Raw genomic sequence first — 20,139 nt, 5'->3', positions numbered from 1 at the left:
ATTGAATTTGTTTTGACGTATGAATTCTGCTTTATCAAATATAATAGTTTAAGCTTTATAGGCTGTATATTAAAAACATGACAACCGGCAAAAATGCCAGGTCTTTATTTCAAAGGATAAAAAAATACAGATTAAAACTATTTAACTATTCTTTTGTCCGCCTACATGTACATCCTAGAAACTCCGGGTGCCGCTGGTGGGTGTGGTGCTTCTTGTTTTTGTCTTTCTTTTTTATTTTTTTTATTGTCTCATTACAAAAGTATCCTTATTTACCTTTTTTTCCTCTGTCACGTTAATATTATGTATATGTGGATATCTGTCTCTGTTCAGTAAGCTAAGCCTCATAATTGTACAATGGTGAAAGTTCTGTTTATTTCTGAATGTATCACAAAAACATGACAATTATAACTATAAACAAAACGTTTATCTTAAAGTACAAGCAGCGGAGCTTTATATAATCATGATTGCTACATATTTAGCAATAGATGGACTTCATTGAGGGGTCATATGCTCATCAAGCATGAAGTCTCTTGTCCTTTCATTATATTGATTTATGATGTGTTTAAGAAAGCACTTCAAAGTCTGTTGTACAATCATTTTGCCTAAAATGATAAGTGCAAAAATATATCACTTCAAGAAGGAAAATTACGAGTTCAGTTTTCCAACATAACTTCTCTTGTAAATGTTCGTTTCTAAATCTGAAAGCACTCTTCTTCTGTGCCTTTAGAATAATAAAAAAAGAAAACCAACGACTATTTTGACTTGTGAAGTATTGTAACAAGAGTACATGAAAGCATCATGAATTCAACTTTAATGACACAACATGTTTTTCCGTCCAAAACAAAGTGACGGCATCAAACAGTAATCTTCCAGCTCTCTTGTGTCCAACTCAATGGTGTGGCCTCAGTCCCCAGTGGTTGGGGTGTGTATCAGGCTGTTTTTCGTTTTTTAAATTACAGGCAATTTAAAATCCCAGTCCTTTCCAGCTCCCAGAAAGGCAGCACGAAAAGTGAGGTCATGCAAGTTTAAAGGATCATTACCAACCAGGTGAATTCAAACACACAAAGAGAGATTACATGTCGAACAAGCTTTTTTTAATTTTGTTTCACATATTTATATGTGCTTTGACGAGTTACATTGTGAGAATACAAGTGTTACTTTTTATCAGTTAAGGGGGCGTTTGCAAATCTTTGTAGTCAAAGGCTTGCTGGCAGGTGTGGACTGGCAAACAAAGAGGTTTGAATGAACTGCTCATAATCACTGCTGGGCCTTTCTTTCATTTACCTCGTGTCACTACAAGCCAAAGAGGTCCTGCTTTACTGTAAACTTTAACTGCACTCTGCCATGACTCATGAATCAGGTTGTCTAAGCACCAGTTACAGTACAGGCCAAACCCCTTTATGACCCAGAAATGAAGCCTAAATGGACGGACACACACACACACACACACACACACACACACACACACACACACACACACACACTCACACACACTCTCACACACACACACACACACACACACACACACACACACACACACACACACACACACACACACACACATACACTCACACACAAAACAAAGCTGCAGATCCAGTTGTCCGATGTTTGTGGAAAATAAAGATTTAACCTCTGAATAAATGCCTTTTTTTGTGTATATATATTTATACTTTTTTAGAAATTATACAGTACAATTATATCATGATTTGAAATGAGTGTATATTCACATGAACCCTTTTTGTCCATACATCTTACAACATGAATAGGTGCCACACCAGACTTCTGAGTACACATCCACACTTACTTTGGTGATAAAAACAACTACTGTTAAAGAGTAACTTCACAGAGACAGACTGACACCATTTCACAAGCTCTGACTCGTCCATCCAACCCTTTTTAGTCCACGTAAACACAGTTAATCAGTGCTGCAAGGCAGACATCTTTTCTCCCCTTTTCCCCACACCCAGAGGACTTTACATTTTCCGACATGAGGAATGGATTCAAGTTTGTCTTTGACGGTTGTTCTTTCAGGTTTTAAAGCCCTTCTTTACAGAAGCTTATGATATATGCATGTTATAAGGGGTATTAGAGGCCCTTGGAACTGCTTCAACAAATGATCTCTAATTTAATTTAAAAAATCTAAGTGTAAAACAATACTCAAGTGTTGTTGATGAGACGCACTCTGCACACACTAATGTTGCTCCCACAGATAAGCAGTAAGAACGCACAGTTTCATTTTCAAGCAGGAAAAGAAAACGCACACTGATCAACAGGGTTTGGTCTTCAAGTCTTCAGTGAGCATTATCAACGGTTCCAGCTTCCTTCCCTCTGTCCCTTTTTGGGCGAAAGCTGTTTCTCTCCCATCCTGCGTTGGCCATAAGGTCAAGCAGCGGCTTCCGGCACCGTCTCAGAAAGTATTTCATAGCAAATCATGTCATGTTATAACTGGTGCTGTGACAAGGGAAGGGGGAAAAAAGAAGCAGTCAAACATGTTCAAGCCTCCGTACAGTTCATTTGTATCGCCACTGCCTGACAATAGAGGATTCTGAGGCTCGTGTAGCCGTCCTGTGGTTCGGTGACAGTGGTAGAGTTGGTACCAGGACGCTGCTGGAGGCTCCACAGACCAGATCTTCTCTCAGGGTGCCCTTTGTGAAGCCGAACGGAGCCTGATTGTTGAGGGCAGCTCTAGCGTCCTTTGTTCTTTTTGGCGTTTCCCTGAAGGAAACAGAAAACGTATACGATCAGGTTTTTAAAATGTTAATGAAGTCACATCAAAGAATGGTGCAAAGATGAAAGCACTGTGTTGCATTTTAGCGCAGTACGTTTTGTGCCTCAGTTTTGTTTTCCGTTCTGCAGAAATCTGCAACATGCCGAGGCTGGTCTCTGGCCTTCCAGAGGAAATCACAACCTTCAGCTCACAGACGTGTTCTGTCCTGCAACTTCCCAACATGCAGCCAGCTGCGTGCGTACATGCAGCAACATGCACGCTCAAATCAGGCCTCTCAATTTCTGTGGCCTCAACCTAACGACTTTTTCAGATGTCTCCAGCAGGTGCTTTTCCTATCAGCCCTGGCAGCGACCACAACAGCACCGCTGACCTCCCAGTCCACCTCGTAACTGACAGAAACTTTACAACGTCACATTTCACTGCCGAACCTGAAATGATACTTTACACTCCCTAAACCCACTGGATTTATACCTCTCCTCTTTCGTTATCGAGCTTTAAGATGAATTTACTCAGACACCTGACAGGACGTGACAGCCAAAAACAAACCTGAGAGTGAACCAGTGTTTCAAAAGGCAAACTTTCTGACGAGATCATGAAAGACGAGAAGCAGAAATCTATGAAGTTCACTAGAAGGAAGGGTTCATCATCAGCCCTTCACCCCATATAAAAGAAGCTTTTCCCCTTTAAAGGGTAAGAATATATTCCAAGGCTGGTTTCTTTAAGGTATAAGGATTCTCACTGATCTATTCAAGGCTGAAACATCATTATTATTCTTCTATAAATTGGCACAACATCCCAACATTTTTATGGCTTTTTGCAGATGAGGCGCTTCATCAGCAATCTAAACTTTCCTACAACTAAGCCGAAAGCTTTCTATTGATTTCTTTGTTTCATCGCAATTAAAATTTCATATCCAACTTTTATTGAAGTCAGAAGTAAGGAAGAGAGACGCAGGGACTGAGTTTGTGAGTGAGCAATATAAGAGGGCCTCAGCATAGGATTTTCTTTTTAATAGATTACCGCATACATCCCAATCCCTTCATACTTTCTTTCCCAGTTTTCCCTCCCTTTTTAAATGCAAGATGTAAAGTGGTAATCTCAAAGATCTCAGTTTCGTTTTCTTTGGCGGCACCTATGGTGATAAACGGTAATTGCGGGAGCACACTTCCCAGATATCCAGACAGTGCTGCATCTGTGACGTCCACGGTTGGCTCCGGGTGTAACTCTTGATTTTCCTGGCTGACGGTCGCTTTCCTTTTCAGACTGTTTGCTTCATCTGAGCGTCGAGTTTGTTTCTTTTTCTTTGGATTTTCACTTATTGTTGAAGTTGTATCTGTAGTCATCCATCTTTTCTTTGTTTGTTCAGCCATAGCAGATTACTGTTTACGCGCAACACTTGCAGAGACCGGAAAAGCCTTCATCTGCTCGGCCCACCTAGCTAAACCAACACTCCTTCATTTCTCACTTTTTACCAAGCTTCTTTCTTTCTATTAGGAAAAATATGCATGTTATTTAGGGGTAAACGGATCGAGCTAAGACCTCCAACTGTTATCCAGTGGTATAAAGAAAACTTAAAGCAGACGTAGTAACCAAAAGCCATGGCAATGTGTACGGCTAAAAGCCCTGCTGAAATCTGTTTCTTTTCTTCATTTGATCTGCTTGTATTTGCTTGTGTTTTATTTCACATTCAGTAAAATATCTGCTTTAAATCTGTGTAAGCGTTGTACCTTGCTGCCCAGCTTGAGCGTGTCGATCTCCTCTCTCTGCTTGCTCAGAGTCTCGTTCATACTACACAGATGGTCACTCATCATGCTGAGCTGGTCTTCGTAGCTCCGCTTCGTCGTGGCCAGCTCATCCTGGATGAGAGGCGAGGAAGTTACAGTGAAGTGAAGTGAAAGAGGATGTACACACAGACAGGAGGCTCTTTGGTAATTTACCTGCAAGCGTGTGATGTTCTGATTAGCCACTTTGACCTCCTCGCTCAGAGTCTCCCGTGATTTTTCTGCGATGGCTAACCTCTTGGCCAAAGCTCGACACTGGGAAGTAGAAACAGGAAAGTAAACAACTGCTGTCCCCTGATAGGCTTAATGCACTCCTGGATGTTTTGCAAAAGCTGCAATAAAGGGAGTAATGGGTGTATTTGAGGATGGCACCAAAGGTAAGTGCACTGTTTGAACAAGTGACACTTTAATACCCGAGACATTGACTCGAGATGAGGTGCATCCCTGTTGCTACGATGAAAAACAAGGATGACTGACACGCCAGTTAGTCACACCGCGCCGAGATGTCACTTTAACAAGTATCTACATTCAGATCAAACGTCCCTGAAATACTAAAAATACAAGGTGTCAGGTTCTCTGGGAAAAAAGGCAACACTTGGTAATAATGGGACTCAGGAAACATTTCTTAAAGCAGAAAAAGTATAAACAAAGAAGCAAGGTTAACTCCTGGTTCAGGTTCTGCTCTCTTTGCTCTCAAGCGAATTAAAGAAGCAGATAAAAATAGTCCTCGAATAATTAAAGGAAGAAACACACGAGAGAGCGAGGCGAGTGACTTTTCTGCACTAAAGTGACGCTAAGTGGAAGTTGTAAGCGCTTTAATATCTCTCCGTAGATGACAAGCATTGTTAGAAAGGGTGCTCGCTGTGAAAAGGTCAGTTCTTCGCTATCAGAAGCAGCCAGTTACTCAGATAAACATTCAAGTGAGGGCTTCACCTCCGAGTGAAAGTGCACCGCTTTGCTGTCTGAAATCTGGAGCTGGGTGGTGAGCTCTCCCACTCTGGCCATGTAGTGAGTCTTTATCAGCTGCTCCCTCGACTCCTCGTCTCCCACCTGCAGCACAGACACAACATCCAGCAGATAAGATCCTTTTGCCTTCTGATTTCAATTTCAAATACTTTCTAAATATATATTATTATTTTACAGGAACTAAATATGTTTATGTACTAAGTGTATAAACACTCACATGCTCAATCGTAGGCGTCGTGCACAACATGCCAACCTGATGACAAACAGACAAAACATGGAAATGTGAGGAACTTAATCACAGATCAGATGTTATAAAATTCTCTTCAAGCACGGACAGGCCTCTGACACTGCTAAACAAACTAGCCATGGATGAGATAACAACAATAAAACACAAGAAGAGCCGAGGGTAGTGAGACTACATGCTCCGGGTTGAGACTGCACTGTGAACTTGCAAAAACAACAGAATTCTCCTTTTCTGCCTCATCAGCACATTTGATGTCTGAGCTTTATTAAGCAAAAACTTGCTTAGCGTGGGAGCTAACACTCCCTTTGTTGAAGCTAATCAGACATGAGCGCCACAGGCAGAGAATTTCCTCTCCGAGTGAAATAGTACAGCAGCCAGAGGAGTGACTGTACCAGGCTGGTGCAGAGTGTAGCCTCCTTCCCTGCAGCTTTCTGTTCTGTCTCGGCTTCCTCATGGCTCTGTGCGAGCGTGCTGGCTGCTGCAGCTGTTCCTGAGTTTGGACTTCCCCCCAGAGCCGCCGCGAGCTGCGCTTCCAGGTCTGCAATGCGCTGGTTCTCCTTTTCCAACCGCACCTTCCCCAGCTGGGCCTCCAGGAGCCAGTGCTCCTTCTCCTGCTCCAGCCGAGCGATCTTCTCCTGGCTCTGCTGCACCTGCACGAGGCCGACGGGAAGAGAGGAGAGGACAGTGATCTTGTGGGAAGAGAGCTGAGGAAACGTTTAAGGAAGTTAAATAACACGGAGAGTAAATATAATAAACAAATAATTTATTGGCCAATTTAAAAGATGGAAGTGATTCTGCTGTCCTGACGTTTTTAGGTCGTTCTTCCAAAACCAGGAGGCTCTAAAAAGAGGCCCAAAAGCCTGATAAACTTTATGCTTACACATAAATTTTACAACTTTGTTCTTCAACTAATAAACTTAGTGCAGAAGTGACAAATTTCAGCAGGTTTATGTGGACATAAGGGCACATTTTCAAAGAAAGAAAACACTCTTAACTTGCTCAATATGTGCAGGCTCACTGGCCAAGCTTCTCCTTCACACCCTGTCCCTAAAGAGCCACTCGTCTGACTGTTTGGAGCATGTTAAGACTGAAATGAACTGTGAAAGAATGTTTTGCACATCTCCCTATTTTCTGTTTCAATTCTACCTAAAGACCACAAAGCCATGATAGACATGTCGATGTAATTGAACCACTTCCTCTGTCACACTGACTCACACATAGTTACATTTTCCACATGACAGAGTGTCTGGTTGTTGCTTTTGGCCAGATGTGACCTCTTAAAATCAGCAGATCTGAGCCCGTGTAAAGAAAGAGGTTTTGAGGGGAGCGTCGTACCTGCTGGGTGAGACCCTCTCTGCTCTCAGTGGAGCTGGTGAGCACACGACGGTTTGACAGGGCTTCTCTGTACGGAACAGACTGAGGCCGGGGCTGAGGGAAGAAACAAAACAAGAAGTACAGCAGGAAAACATCATGCATGAATCAAGAGCCTGTATTTTATAGTCAAAATAAACCTCTACCTTACAATTCTTAAAATTCCCTCTTGCTAAGACCTGGGTATAACCAGCAGATTTAAGCATAAACTAACCTTCTTGATAACCTGGATGTAGGCAGCTGCTTTCTTTTTGTTGGCCAGCATACTCTCTGCCTGCAAAGGGTTAAGTGCTACCGTGCTGCCTCTTGGACTGTAGCCTGATGACGTGAAGAAGTCCAAGTTGTTGCTGAAGAAAGTGGCAATCTGCAACAAAACACTGACGTTATGTCTCATATCATACAGAAAGAACAGATCTTGAGCACTAATTAATACCCTAGTTTCTAAACTCTATTCTGTCTGGCCTCAAATTAAGCAGCACAGAGACGATTACACCACCAAGTGTCCAGGATCGTAAATGCCAGAGTAGCTGAGCTTTCGCCTGCAGAGATGATCACTCTCAAAAAGCAGCTCGCTCCAGACGCCGTGTGCCAGCGTGATATTCGGCGCCTCAGCCCACCGGACTGGGCCTCCCATCGGCAGACACATCTCAGCCAACGCTTCACTTGATTCAGAAAGAGAAATCATTCCCCCCCCTTCCTCTGAGTGGGGATCAGCTGTGCAAACTGTGATTTGGACAGTATCTTTGAACATTTAAGCGCTGCCCACCTGAGTCCTGCCGCTCTGTGATGTCACATTAGGGGAAAATTACCAGCGTGATCCAGTTGCGAGGAATACTGAATGCTACTTACAATTAAGCTTTATTAAGCATTACAGCTAACGAAAACGACACGCTGTTTGAGCAGACGATAAGGGAAATTTAAACTGGCTGCTGCCTGCCCCCTGTTGGCCGTACCTTGCCGGTGCTGCTGGTCAGAGATCCCAGAGATCCCAGCAGGCACTCTGACGTGGTGCTGAGCTTCTGGGTGACGGTGGGGAGCTCCTGCTCTAAGCCGGCCTTCTGGTTGTAGTGCTTTGACATCTCTGAACACAAACAGAAGAGTAGAAGTTGGATTTATAACACCTGTCCTTTCTTCAGCTTCACAGGCTAGATATGACATCTGCTGATGCTCTCTTTCTGATTGGTGTGTAAATGATGTGTAACACATATTTGCATATTGTAAAACTGCAGGTCTTTACGGGCACATTTGACCACAATAACTGTCACCACAAGAACCAAGACAAACAGATAAAGGTAATCAAAGGTGATCATAAACTCGTTTCCACTCCGCCAAATGTGCCAGCTGCACCAAAGTGACTCTTCTCTGCCACAGAGCACTAAATTACGCTCCCATTTGGCACTGCAGTGTGATGGATGCCACGCTGAAGCCTCTGGATATTTACCCTTCATAAACTGGGCTGGTGGGTATTGTTGTAAAAACAGAAAGAGTCTATGAACGGCAACAGCAGCTCGGCTGTTACGTGAGGGGAATCGATGTGCTGCGCTGCGCTGGCTGTGAATGGCTGCGGGTCAAAAACGGCTCACTGGCGCTGCTCACCTTTAATGGCATCGTGAAGACTGTGCAGGCAGGCAGCCAGCTGGGTGAAGACAGCTGAGGTGCTGCTCTGTGGCAGGGCGTCCTGCCGAACACCTGAGACGCACATTTGTAAAACAAGCATGTTGTATCAGTTCACAGCATCTTTTCTCAACATAAAAACAACAACTTCAAAACACTTCAAAGGAAAATATGTCATTTTTCTAATATAATATTATCTGAGATAAAAGAGAGAAATGTTAGCAGGAAAGATATTTAAACATCCACCACGACCTGCCACGTAAATATATGCATTAGTGCTGAATGATATACTGTTTTACTATTGTTAGGTCTTTAGTGGTCACATTATTAGTTCCCTCTTTCCTTTGGCTGGCTGGTAGTGGGCGGGGCTTGTCAATTAACCTGGTTCCTCAGGTGTAATAAGTTTGCTGGGTAACAGCGTCCGTAAGACGTTTGGCGCTGAACCACCATGATGATTGAGACCCGACACCAGAGCACCTTTTGTTTTGTGCCTAGAGGACTAGAAGCCGAAACTCGAACTAGACACGTCTACTAACGCCGCCTGATCTGGCCACTCGTGGGGACCTCTCAGTCTGAGCTTGCTGATCGGAGGTAAGCCCCACAACACCCACTGCCAGCTATATGCACTTTGTGTTGGAGAATGAACTTGCCCGAGACACACCAGGAGCCAAACTCCCACTCATTCTCGTGACACTATTGACCTTGCGATGTGTGCATGTGCAACAGACACACTGCAAGACATGGGATTTAAAGTGATGCTAATTTACTTTAACAAGTCATGCTACAACTTGTTTTTGCTGCTTGATGCAATGGATCTCATTTTACATGATTTATACAAGTTATCTACATGAAAACTGTGTCTGCTGATGCACTGACGGCTGTGCATGCAGAGTGCGTGTATCGTCTGCCAGTAAACAAACACAGTACTCTGCTTCTGTAACAGAAAATGTTGCCTGGATGCTCGAAGCAGGCTTTGGATTAATTGAGGCGGCTTTTGAGCATTTGTATTCCTGTTACCGATGTGCTAATATAAGAAACACTTAACACACACAACACATATTCCATGTACCTGTAAACCTTGCTGGCATTTAGTTAAATCTGTTAAATGTCAAAAAAGTTCCTAAAGTTTATCAAGAAACGTGCTGTTTACGTGTGTTTGTAAGATGTGGATATATTTTGTAATTACTCAAATAATAGAAATTATCATTTTTAAATTAATATAAGAACAGGATTAACATATTTCATGTGTCTGGAGAAATTTCCTATATGTTTTTAAAACAATATATATTGCAGAAAAAAGCCCTAATATGTATGTTATAGTGGCGTCTCTGAAACAACCCAGCTTTATGACCTAATCTGTAACATGTGGTGTGTGTTTCTGCCGGTGTCAACCTACTCGGTAAGGCCAAAAGGTTAATGTAGCTCTGCAGCTTCTCAAACACAGACGTTAGTCTCTTCATGTCGCTCTGCAGCTCCTGGTTTTTCGCAGTGAGGGCGGCAGTACAAAGAGGAGCCTCGCACTCTTCTTCCAGGCTGAAAGGAGAGCAGAAGATAGCCATCAAAACATCCACTCCGTTTCTCTTATCTCTCTCTCTCTCTCTCTCTCTCTCTCTCTCTCTCTCTCTCACTCTCGCACACACACACACACACACACAAACACCGCTGACCTTTTCAGCTGGTAGGGAAGAATCTTTTGCAGGAAGTGGGTGTACGTGGAGAAGTTATCAGCAAAGCTCTTCAGCTTCACCACAGTCTCCTTCAAGCCAACACAAAGACACAATAAGAGGTTTCGAATAAAGAAGCTGACAGTGTTCCTGTGGAGATAAAAAACCCACTCACCAGGACTGTGACCGTGTCCTCTGTGATGCTTTGGTGTAACTGCAGGAAACTGTCCTCCAGGGGGCGCACATACGCTGCGTTCTCATGTAGATACTGAGAAAACTACAGGAACAGAGCAATTTGTGTACTCAGTGACATGATTTATATGTGTGAAAGCACGACTGGAATATAAAAGGTAGTCTGTATTTTTGTTTGTGGTTGTTTCACCTTCTGGTTCAGAGGGGAGATGGGCTCTATAGACGAGTCCAGGGGGTATATGTGCACCCTCTGTTCTGTGTAGGAGTGGAAGTTCAACAGAGCAGCAACCAGGTCCTGAATGAAGCTCAACGCCTGACCTGCCACGTCTCGAGCTTTAAGCTGCGACCACAGAAAGAACACACAAGATTCATTATTAATGTTAAGTCTCAAAGATAAAACAAACTGCTGTATGAAGTAATATTTGAAATATATGTTTTTTTCCCAAAATAATTTAGGAGATTGTTTGAAAATTGAATCACCAGAAAATTAATCTAAATCTTCTTTTGATCTTTTTTATCATCTTTTATTTATCTCCTTATTTGTACTGCTTTGCTTAATTGCTTTAACTGCCTTTAAAATCTGTTTTATCACTTTTATTTATATTTATTCTAGTTGACCTTTTGCGTTCGCATTGTGTTCTTTTTAGACTACTAAAGACTATCGAATGATCATTCTGTTATCTTTCCGATTTCCTGCCTTTGCTTTGTCTGTCAAAGCACTTTGTAAACATCTGTTTTGAAAAGTGCTATATAAATTAAGTTATTATTATTATAAATAATTTCTATTTTAACGTTAATTCATTATCTTTAAGTGAATGCTGCTCAAAAATAACAAATGTTCCCAAGTTTTAGCTTCCACATTGTGCACATTTGAAACATTTCTTTGTCTTAAGTGATTGAAATCTTGTTTTTGGACTATTGATCTGGCAAATCTAAGCATATTAAGATCTCGCCTTGGGCTTAAGAAGGCATTACTGCTTGTATAACTAAGAATAACAGGCACTATTAATCCATTTCCAGTGAAAAGCCCTGTTTACAACAATCACTTTGCAGAATTGTTTTCTTCCTACAGGCAAGTATTTGAGAATAGCCAAGCGTTATTATCAGCCTGTTCTGATTAATTAACAGTTAAAAATATTTTTTGTAAAATGATAAAATGTTTGTCTAATAAACTGCAAACTGTAATAATAAAATAAAAAAGAACAAATGTGCTGCCAGGACAATATAATCATTTCTGTCATAACCTGTGATGCTACATTCACGAGCTTTTCATTCACACTTTTATTTTCAGCCGCCGAGATTATCGTAACTCTCTTTACACACGCCTCAGCCAATCGTCTCAATCGTTCACAGTAAGTTCAAAATGCAGCTGCCAGATTATTAACCCATCTCTCTCCTGTTCTTACATCCCTCCTAAAATTCAGAATAAACTACAAGATCCTGTTACTTACATACAAAGCACTGCATGACCTCGCCCCCTGTTACATTTCAGACCTTCTCCTTCCATATTCGAGGTCTCATCCGCTTCCATCATCTAACCTCGACCGTCTACCAATCCTACATTCTAATACCAGAACAAAAGGTGATCGCACATTTGCTGTTTTAGCCCCGACTTTCTGGAATCATCTTCCACAATCCATCAGATCTGCTGAATCTTTGGACAGTTTCAAGAAGTTGCTCATTTGTATAAACAAGCCTTCTTGTAGCTCTCAATCCCCGTCTTGTGTTTAAGTTTCTTTTTTGCCTTGTTTAACGTTGTGATTTTTGCCTTTTGTTTTTGTTCATATGTTTTTATTCCTGTTTGTGAAGCACTTTGTAACCTGGTGTTTTAAAAAGGGCTCTATAAATAAAGCTTAACTTACGAGACAGAGGTATTGTGTTTATACCAATGGAATTTATGTGCCACTATAAAACCATTAAAATAAATTGGGTTTTTTTGTCACACTCACCTGGTGCCTTCGGTTGTGTGTGGGCACGTTTAGGCTGTTGTAGTCACTAAATTCTGCAGGGTGGGAGAGAAAATCATTAAACCAGAGCAGAGCCTCCGTCCATGACTCCACAAACATAGCTTAAATGGTTTAACCTCCTGCCTCCTTAAGTGCAGTATTACAGCCGGGTGTAGCGTTACACTATTTACTCCGGGCACAATGTTGTTGTGGTGTCAGTGACAAAGACAAGACTGTTCTCAAATGGATGTCTGCTCTGTAGCGGATCGTTTTTGTCCACGTGGCTCGGTGCCAGATACTCACTGGTGTCATTGAAGGGCACTTTCTCCTGGATAACACTGCTGCTTTGTTTCACCTGTCTGTTCAGCTCCGTCTGGCACCGCCTCAACTGCTGCTGACTGCAAGAGCGAGCAGAGAAGGAGTTCAATAGATTAAACGGTGTTGTTTATTTAGCTAATCGATTTTAATACACTTTGAGGATGACAACTACAGGAAAAACAATATAACACACAGACACTGTCCGACTAAATGGAATTACAGTGGGTGAAAATAAATTCAGTTGCTTTTTCTGAAGATGTGTTCAGACAGAAAGTCAAGTGATTATTGGCCTCGTGTAATTCACATGTTTTACTGTGTAATCAATTGTGTTTATTCCAGATGGTTAAACACGGCCTGCAAATATTTGCACTTCCAGATACGCCAGTAAACTGTGCGCTGTTCTCTCTGGGTTCATAACATCATCCTGAGGTGCATAAAACTTCACCACATTCTCTAAGAAGTGTATTTGAATTAACTTTACTGCTTAAAGTAACTTGTGCCTGACTAACACCCAATTTCATGTCCTGTTAGCTAGGTCAGACTCTGCTTTCCTCAGGACCAGGATGTCCATCTGTCTCAGGTAAGTGGCAGTTTTTCTGTATCGAGCAGGTTAGACAGCGGCTGCTTTAGTGAGGTGTGAGAGATTTTTTCTGTGATTTAATTGCCATAAACAGGTTGAAATTATGTTGAAATAGCTACACGATGAACCAGATTTGTAAAAAGTAGAAATGCATGCTTTGTCAGGTCCGCAAGAAGACAAACAAACAACTTCTAAGACTCCTGTTTTATGAGGTCTGACCATCTCTAATGCATTTTCAGGCAGTCATAAAACTCTCAGTGGTGACTGGCTTTCACAGCACGGCATCTAACAAACTTAAGTTGAAATTTTTTATGCATGTCTTGCCAATTACTTTGTATGTAACCTTACTGCAGGACCAGTTTGCTTAGCATTTCGTCTGAACCGTAACACCACAAGGAGGATTTAATCATTCTCAAAAAGCTGCATTTACCACTCTTCTGTTCGCATTCTGCACTCTTTTGTTTCCTTCTCCAGAGTCTGTGCTTTCACCTGTCAAAAGGAAAGGACAAACACACACGTTAATAAACTGGCATTTACATTGTGCTTCACCCTCCTGCTGCTGCTGCTGCTGCTGCTGCTTATCCTTACCTCTAAACGTGCTTTGTCACTCTGCAGCCGCTCAATCGTTTCCATGTACTTAGTGGTGAGTCCGTCCACAACGGCCTGGTGCTGCTCTGAGTCTTTTTCCAGCTCCTCTAGTCGTGCCTTCAGCTCGGCCTCCTGCCTCCTGTGCTGCTCGTCTGCTTCATAAAACTGAAATGAAAACAGAGACAGAGCCGTCACATGCACAGCCTCTACTGTACATTAGCTTTAAATGATGTATGGCTGCTTACTTGGATATGAAGTCGCTCATTTTCTTCAATCTTTTTCTGCAGGTCTTCATTAAAAACACTCTGTGTCTGCAGGCCATGCTGTGAGGGAGAGTCACCTTTACTCTGGAGAAGAAGGAGAGAAAATAAGGGCTGTTAATCATGATAATAATAATAATAGTTATTAAAGACTTTGCACAATCTTAAACTCAGTTTTAGCTTAATTTTCCCTCTACCCAACTGTGCAGCCCCTCCCTTGTATATTCCCTCATGATCACCTTCCCCTTTTTGCCCTTAGCTTCACTCGCAGCGAGCTCCTCCTGCAGCAGCTCCACCCTCTTGGCCAGCTGCTGGTTCCTGAAGCTGAGACTGTCCATCTCCTGCTCCTGCTTCCTCAGGCTCTGGTCCCTCTGCTTTACCTGCTCCTGAGGATGACGACGATGACAAACAAGTTAGGCATGCCTTCACACAAACCAACCCATTTGTTTGCATTCAGTTGAGCTGGACTATGAAGCCTGTAATACGTGCTTAATTTTTCAGTAATTGAAGATCAACAGACTGAAAACAGACTGAAATCTTATTGGATGAAACAGATGTCCACATTCCTTTAGGGACATAATTTAAAATGGTAACTTACATTACTCTGCGTTATGAATAATGTATAACAGAAATAATGTGGTATCATGACAAAATATCGCAATAATGTTTCATAGTTTGGCCTCGAGAAATTCCTGTCCCCCATCATCTGTAATCAGAACATTAAAGCTGTAGCGTAATGATCTTGCCTGTATCATTATTTGAACTGTTTAATACAGCTGTGGTCATGATCAGGAGTATTTTTCTGTTTTTAAACGCTTTACCTTCAGTGAGGCAGAGTTGGCTTGTTCATCTACAACTCCCTTCTTCAGCACCTGATTCTGGGCACGGAGCTGCGAAACCATACAAAGGAAATGTTGAGATATAAAACATAAATGCAGCATTAAACATTTACAAGTGTCAGCATAGAGATTCAAGGGCAGTTTTGATAAAGACAAATATGGTATGTATCTAGTATCTCCACATTTGTCATATGCTTGTGTTTGGCTGCTATATTTTTCATTTTAGTATGCATATTACGAAGCGTCTCTGACTAAATGGCTAGTGGCCTTTAACCACATATAAAGTTAAGCACACTCGGGCAGTATGTGTGACAGTTGCAAAGTCAGCACTTCCTGAGCAGGGTATGGTGTTTGGCTAACTGGGGGATCAGAGTTGAACAGGAAACAGCACGCACTCCCCGTGCAGTCAGCTGACACGAAACACAAAGGGTGCATACAGCTCAAAGAGAAAACACAAGCAAACAGGCTGTGCTGTTACTGGTTAACAAATAAAACTTTTATATGCTGATAGAACGAGAACACAGCATGTTTTTTGGCAATATTAAATGTATGAGCTATTTCCCCTTTTTATATTGTCCACACAATGCAGTGAACTTTCAAGCTGAAGCACAAAAAAACTCAAATCCTAAAGTTCCTATGAAATATCAATATAAGTTTCGTATACACTTAGTTGCCTGTTTGTTAGGTATACCTGGCTTAATATGAGACAATTAAAGGTGTTTCTAAAATCAGTATTCTAACATTATCTAACTTTCATTTAATAGATTAAGACACAACAAACTGCACCAAAAACTAGCTGCAACCTTCTTAACAAACATGACGTTAATTCAAGCTTTATTACTGACAAGGTCCAGATAAAAATCAGGAATATTCACTGCAATATTCATGCACTCACAAACGTTTCACTTGCACTACACCATCCACGTCAACTTAATGGTGCTCTGAAAGCATCATTATAAGCTACTTGAAGTCTCTATAAGCTCTTGTTCTTGTACTTTGACCACGAGTGTGCAGTATACAGAGGTGTACAATAAGCCTTGAGCGGAAACATTTGTATACATACTAAACCTGTGTGACAGAATGTTTGCATGTGCAAACAGCTCGCCTCATTGCCTGTAAACATCGTCACTTGTCGGTCTGATGAACAGTAAACATCTGCCACAGTGTCAGAAACAACCCATGTATAATAACTCAGTGCTGTAAACATACACTGTGCCTCTAAAACAGGATACACCCTGTTTACTTCATGTAAATATTATGACTCAATCAAACGCAAATCTCTGCATGCCATATACTGTACATAAAATCAAACCCATCTAACTCACGTATAGAAAGCAACCTGTACATAACCTTCATCATCTTATTTATATCAGCATGCTTTACACTTCTCACCATTGCACCTCTAAGTGTTGCTCTTGGCATTTCATCTGCTATATTATGTAGGCCTCTTCACAGTAGTTTTAGGTTGCTTTTGTGGAACCTGTTGTCCAAACATATGTGCATTTCTGTGCATGAATATTCAGGGAAATAAAACCGGAATCAAATCCCTTGTATGTTTACAAACACGTGCCCAATGAAGCTAATGTTGATTCTAAAATGCCCAAGATGTTACATCCTTTTACAGACACGTATATTATTATGTTATGTGTATTTAACAATGACATTTATTTACTTTATCGACATTAAATGGGAGAGCATTGGTAGTGTTTTACCTTGGAGTACTCCTGTGCCAGCTTGCTGTATTTTGTCTGCAGGTCTGTGACGTTTGCCATGGTGATAGAAACGTTATCCCGTCGCAAACCGTTAAAGCTAGAAAACAGTGTTTTAGCTCGCTCGGCTAGCTGGTAGTAGTCCGGTTAGCTTGCGCGAGACAGTTCTTCACACTGTCAACTGCCTAAGATGTTGACGATTGAACACGACGGTCAGCTGTAACCTGGCTAACTTAGGTTAGCTAGCTCACTGTTATAACTACTTCAAATGGGATTGTTCCGTTACTCGGTAAACCGACCTCGCTGACATTTTGATGGATAGCCGGTATTGAGTCCTGTGGAAAGAAGTGGCTGGTGATCATCTGATTAACGATTGTTTCTAAAACCGGATGTTATTCTGACATGACAGCAACGCTTTTAAGTTAGCGCTATAAGCAGTGACAGAGCCTGCTAGCTAGCTAGCTTATTAGCTAAAAAGCTAACTAGGTAGCAAAACAAATCCCGACACCGAGTAACACATGTAGGTCAGGTTATCTGACAGCAGCCGTGTCACCAGCTGCGTCCGCAAATCGTATTAGAGACTGATTTAAGCTACTGCTAAGCTAGTGAAACAACCTCCAATCCATTCATGTGAGGGAACACTTTCATTTTTCTAACCCGCAAAAATCCTCCTCGAATCACGCGGCATTCAAGTGTTGTCAGAATAATCGGAAAAAGGACTTTCCGGCTGAGAATATTCCGGTTAACGCTCGTTCACGTTGGAACAATAACTCGGAATCTCGGATAAAATGTTGGTACCTGATTTGCGGAGCTGCCAAAATTAACATTAATTTACAACATGGCAGACTAAAGTAAATGTCAAATTTATAATCAAAACATTTTATTAATTCAAGCATTTCATATAATGTTTTGCTAATTCGTAACGTATTTTATTAGATTGTAACCGTTAGTTGTCCACAGAGATTGAAATTAAATTAAAATACTTCTTGGTGGCGTCCATGTTTTTCCAACATTACGATTTAAAGCTGGTAGTCATTGTACCGAACAACTTCCCAACTCGGGGAATTGTAGTATCTGAGGAGCACCTGAATGCAGCATGAGCTCAGACCAGAGACAAGCACAGAGGTCAGAGGTTAGAAAACAGAAAAGTGTGAGCTTCTGTACGCAGGGCGCCATCTAGCGTTTGAAAGTCTTCTTCTTCTGAAGTTTATTGGCGGTATGAAAACGTTGAGGGGCTTTAACGCCACCTTCTGGACTGGAGTGTGGATCAGAGGTGGTCATTAAATTATTTTATTAAAATATCATATTAATTCCTGTTTTAAAACCTGAACTCTTCTGCAGCTCTGTAATCCTTAGTGACGTGTGATTTCAAAGCAGTGTCATTTTAAGTGTCTGCCTCTATTTAGGACATTTTGGGATATTTAGGACACTGACAAAACATGCTCCACTGTTTCCTGTAGTTTACCATGCATACTTATTCATAATGTATTATCTACCATTCAAACCTGTGAAACCAGAGGGCATTTAGGACAGTTAAACTAAATAAAAATGTTAACTGCAACATAGTGTTCATTAAGACAAGAACCTGCTTCTTTTCTCAGAATAAAATGTAAATGTTTAGCTCTTTGGCACTTCATATTTTTTCTTAATTTAATAGGCCTGAATTATCCAATAACAATAAACCAAAGCAGTAAATACATTATTAATACATAAGAATAACAGAACCCAGGCAGTCCTTTTTTGCATAATGACTACTTCATTTTCTATTCTGATTACGTACAAAGGTTATATAATGTTCTTTAAAAATATACAGAGGTATAAATATCTGAACAGGTGATATAGGTATGAAAATATTAGTATGACATTATTACTATCATAATCTCCTCTCCTTTTCTTAAACTGAAAGTGCTGTGACGTCCCCTTTAAATTATTTACTGCTGAGTTTCAGTGTGCTATGGATGCATTAACAAAAATAAGGTCAGAAATCAGGGGCAGGCTGCAGCACTGTGAAGGATAGTCTCCTTTAAAACTCACATGACCTCGTTTGGGGACTACAAGTGAAACGGCATGTTGCTAATGCAGCCATCACTGCTCAAATCCTACACGATTAATTTCACCTAATCCATAATAATCCCTCCTTTTTTTCACCACATACAGTAGCATTACTGTTTCTTTAAAGTAATAATACAAATACAGCTATACTGTTAAATTTATACCATGTTCGTGCTAAATAAAGACGTTTCCTCTGCTGCTGTTTTACTTCTCCTGATCTTAAATGCACACAAGCAGAACACAAACTCGCTAACACACACACACACACACCACAGCCAGCAGCATTGTCTGGTTGCCTGGAAACTGTCAGCGTGGCGTGGGAGGGGGGGAGGTGATGCTGCTCTGATTTCAGCTGAATTGAGGCAGTCAGTGAGGGAGAAGCCCCCCCACCCTCCCCTCTCCCAGTCGACACACAGGACTCTATTGAACAATAGAGCCGTGCCAGCGGGCCTGAGGCTAGTCAGACAAGCCCTTGTTCAGGGTCACACTGTGTTCATCCCACAGTCCTCCATGACTAATTAACTTTGAGCCGAGATTGTTGTTAGATAATATAAGATAATATTGGATAAGATAAAATAAGATAAAATAAGATAAAATAAGATAAAACTTTATTAATCATGAAGGAAATTCTAGAGCCAGATTCAAATTACAGTACAAAATAAGAGCAACACCAAAATTACTCTATTACTAAGCGAAGCCAAAACATCTCTAGCGCCCCCTGCTGACTGGCTGCAGTACAGGTCATAAAGCCCGCCTCCATGTTAACAGATGGGACATGAGTCAAACCATAAAATCAAAACACATTTTTCTCAGACATGGTTTCTGTCATTATAGTTAGTTCTTATCATGCTGATTTATGTCCAAGTGTTAATTTTTCACACAAGTTTATTTTTAATTAGTTATTTGATGCTATTAAAAAGGGGGTGTGACCTCATGATTGACAGCTCTGTTGACAAATTAGGCTCCTGCAGCATTCTGTTCCCCGAGTAGCCGAGTAGAGGAGGAACGTCGAGAGGAGACGTAACTAACACTAACACTACAGCCATTGAATTTTCCATAACCGTGAATATCTGCTTCAGACCAACACAAGAAGCTGTTCTGCTGCAGACTGAGCCCACCCTGAGGGCTCCAACACGTCAAGTCCACAAGTTAAATGTGTGTTTTGGGTAGAGGAAGGGGCGGGACGTCCATGCTGCTGCTCCACATGCCGATCTCTAGAGATCTGCAAGATAGCAGCGCCCGCTCCGGGGGTATTTTGGCTTCATTTTGTGCAAGAGGAGCGGGAGA

The 20,139-nt window shown here is 41.5% G+C and overlaps 1 protein-coding gene across 2 annotated transcripts; it reads right to left on the bottom strand.

Annotated features, from left to right (window-relative positions):
- Nucleotides 1–735: 735 nt before the first annotated feature.
- ppp1r21 (protein phosphatase 1, regulatory subunit 21) lies at nt 736–17,446 on the bottom strand. 2 transcript variants are annotated; one of them, XM_069658969.1, is made up of 22 exons: nt 16,804–17,446; nt 15,074–15,142; nt 14,492–14,638; nt 14,238–14,339; nt 13,993–14,157; nt 13,835–13,893; nt 12,810–12,904; nt 12,510–12,562; nt 10,751–10,900; nt 10,544–10,645; nt 10,372–10,460; nt 10,101–10,237; nt 8,687–8,779; nt 8,044–8,171; nt 7,305–7,454; nt 7,055–7,147; nt 6,112–6,369; nt 5,693–5,728; nt 5,443–5,559; nt 4,666–4,764; nt 4,456–4,584; nt 737–2,715 (listed from the first exon to the last, which is right to left on the bottom strand). In XM_069658969.1, the coding sequence occupies exons 1-22, from the start codon at nt 16,861–16,863 to the stop codon at nt 2,686–2,688; spliced, it is 2,361 nt and encodes a 786-aa protein (XP_069515070.1). In that variant the 5' UTR covers nt 16,864–17,446; the 3' UTR covers nt 737–2,685. The 2 variants fall into 2 exon arrangements, with proteins under 2 accessions (XP_069515071.1, XP_069515070.1); XM_069658970.1 differs by lacking the exon at nt 5,693–5,728 and having other exon boundaries at nt 736–2,715.
- Nucleotides 17,447–20,139: the final 2,693 nt, after the last annotated feature.

The sequence above is a fragment of the Semicossyphus pulcher genome, unplaced genomic scaffold, assembly GCF_022749685.1.
Source record: "Semicossyphus pulcher isolate SPU_LCO1_2020_fin unplaced genomic scaffold, fSemPul1.0.p SCAF_12, whole genome shotgun sequence".
Classification (NCBI taxonomy): Eukaryota; Metazoa; Chordata; class Actinopteri; order Labriformes; family Labridae; genus Semicossyphus; species Semicossyphus pulcher.
This window is presented reverse-complemented; position numbering and strand designations above follow the sequence as displayed.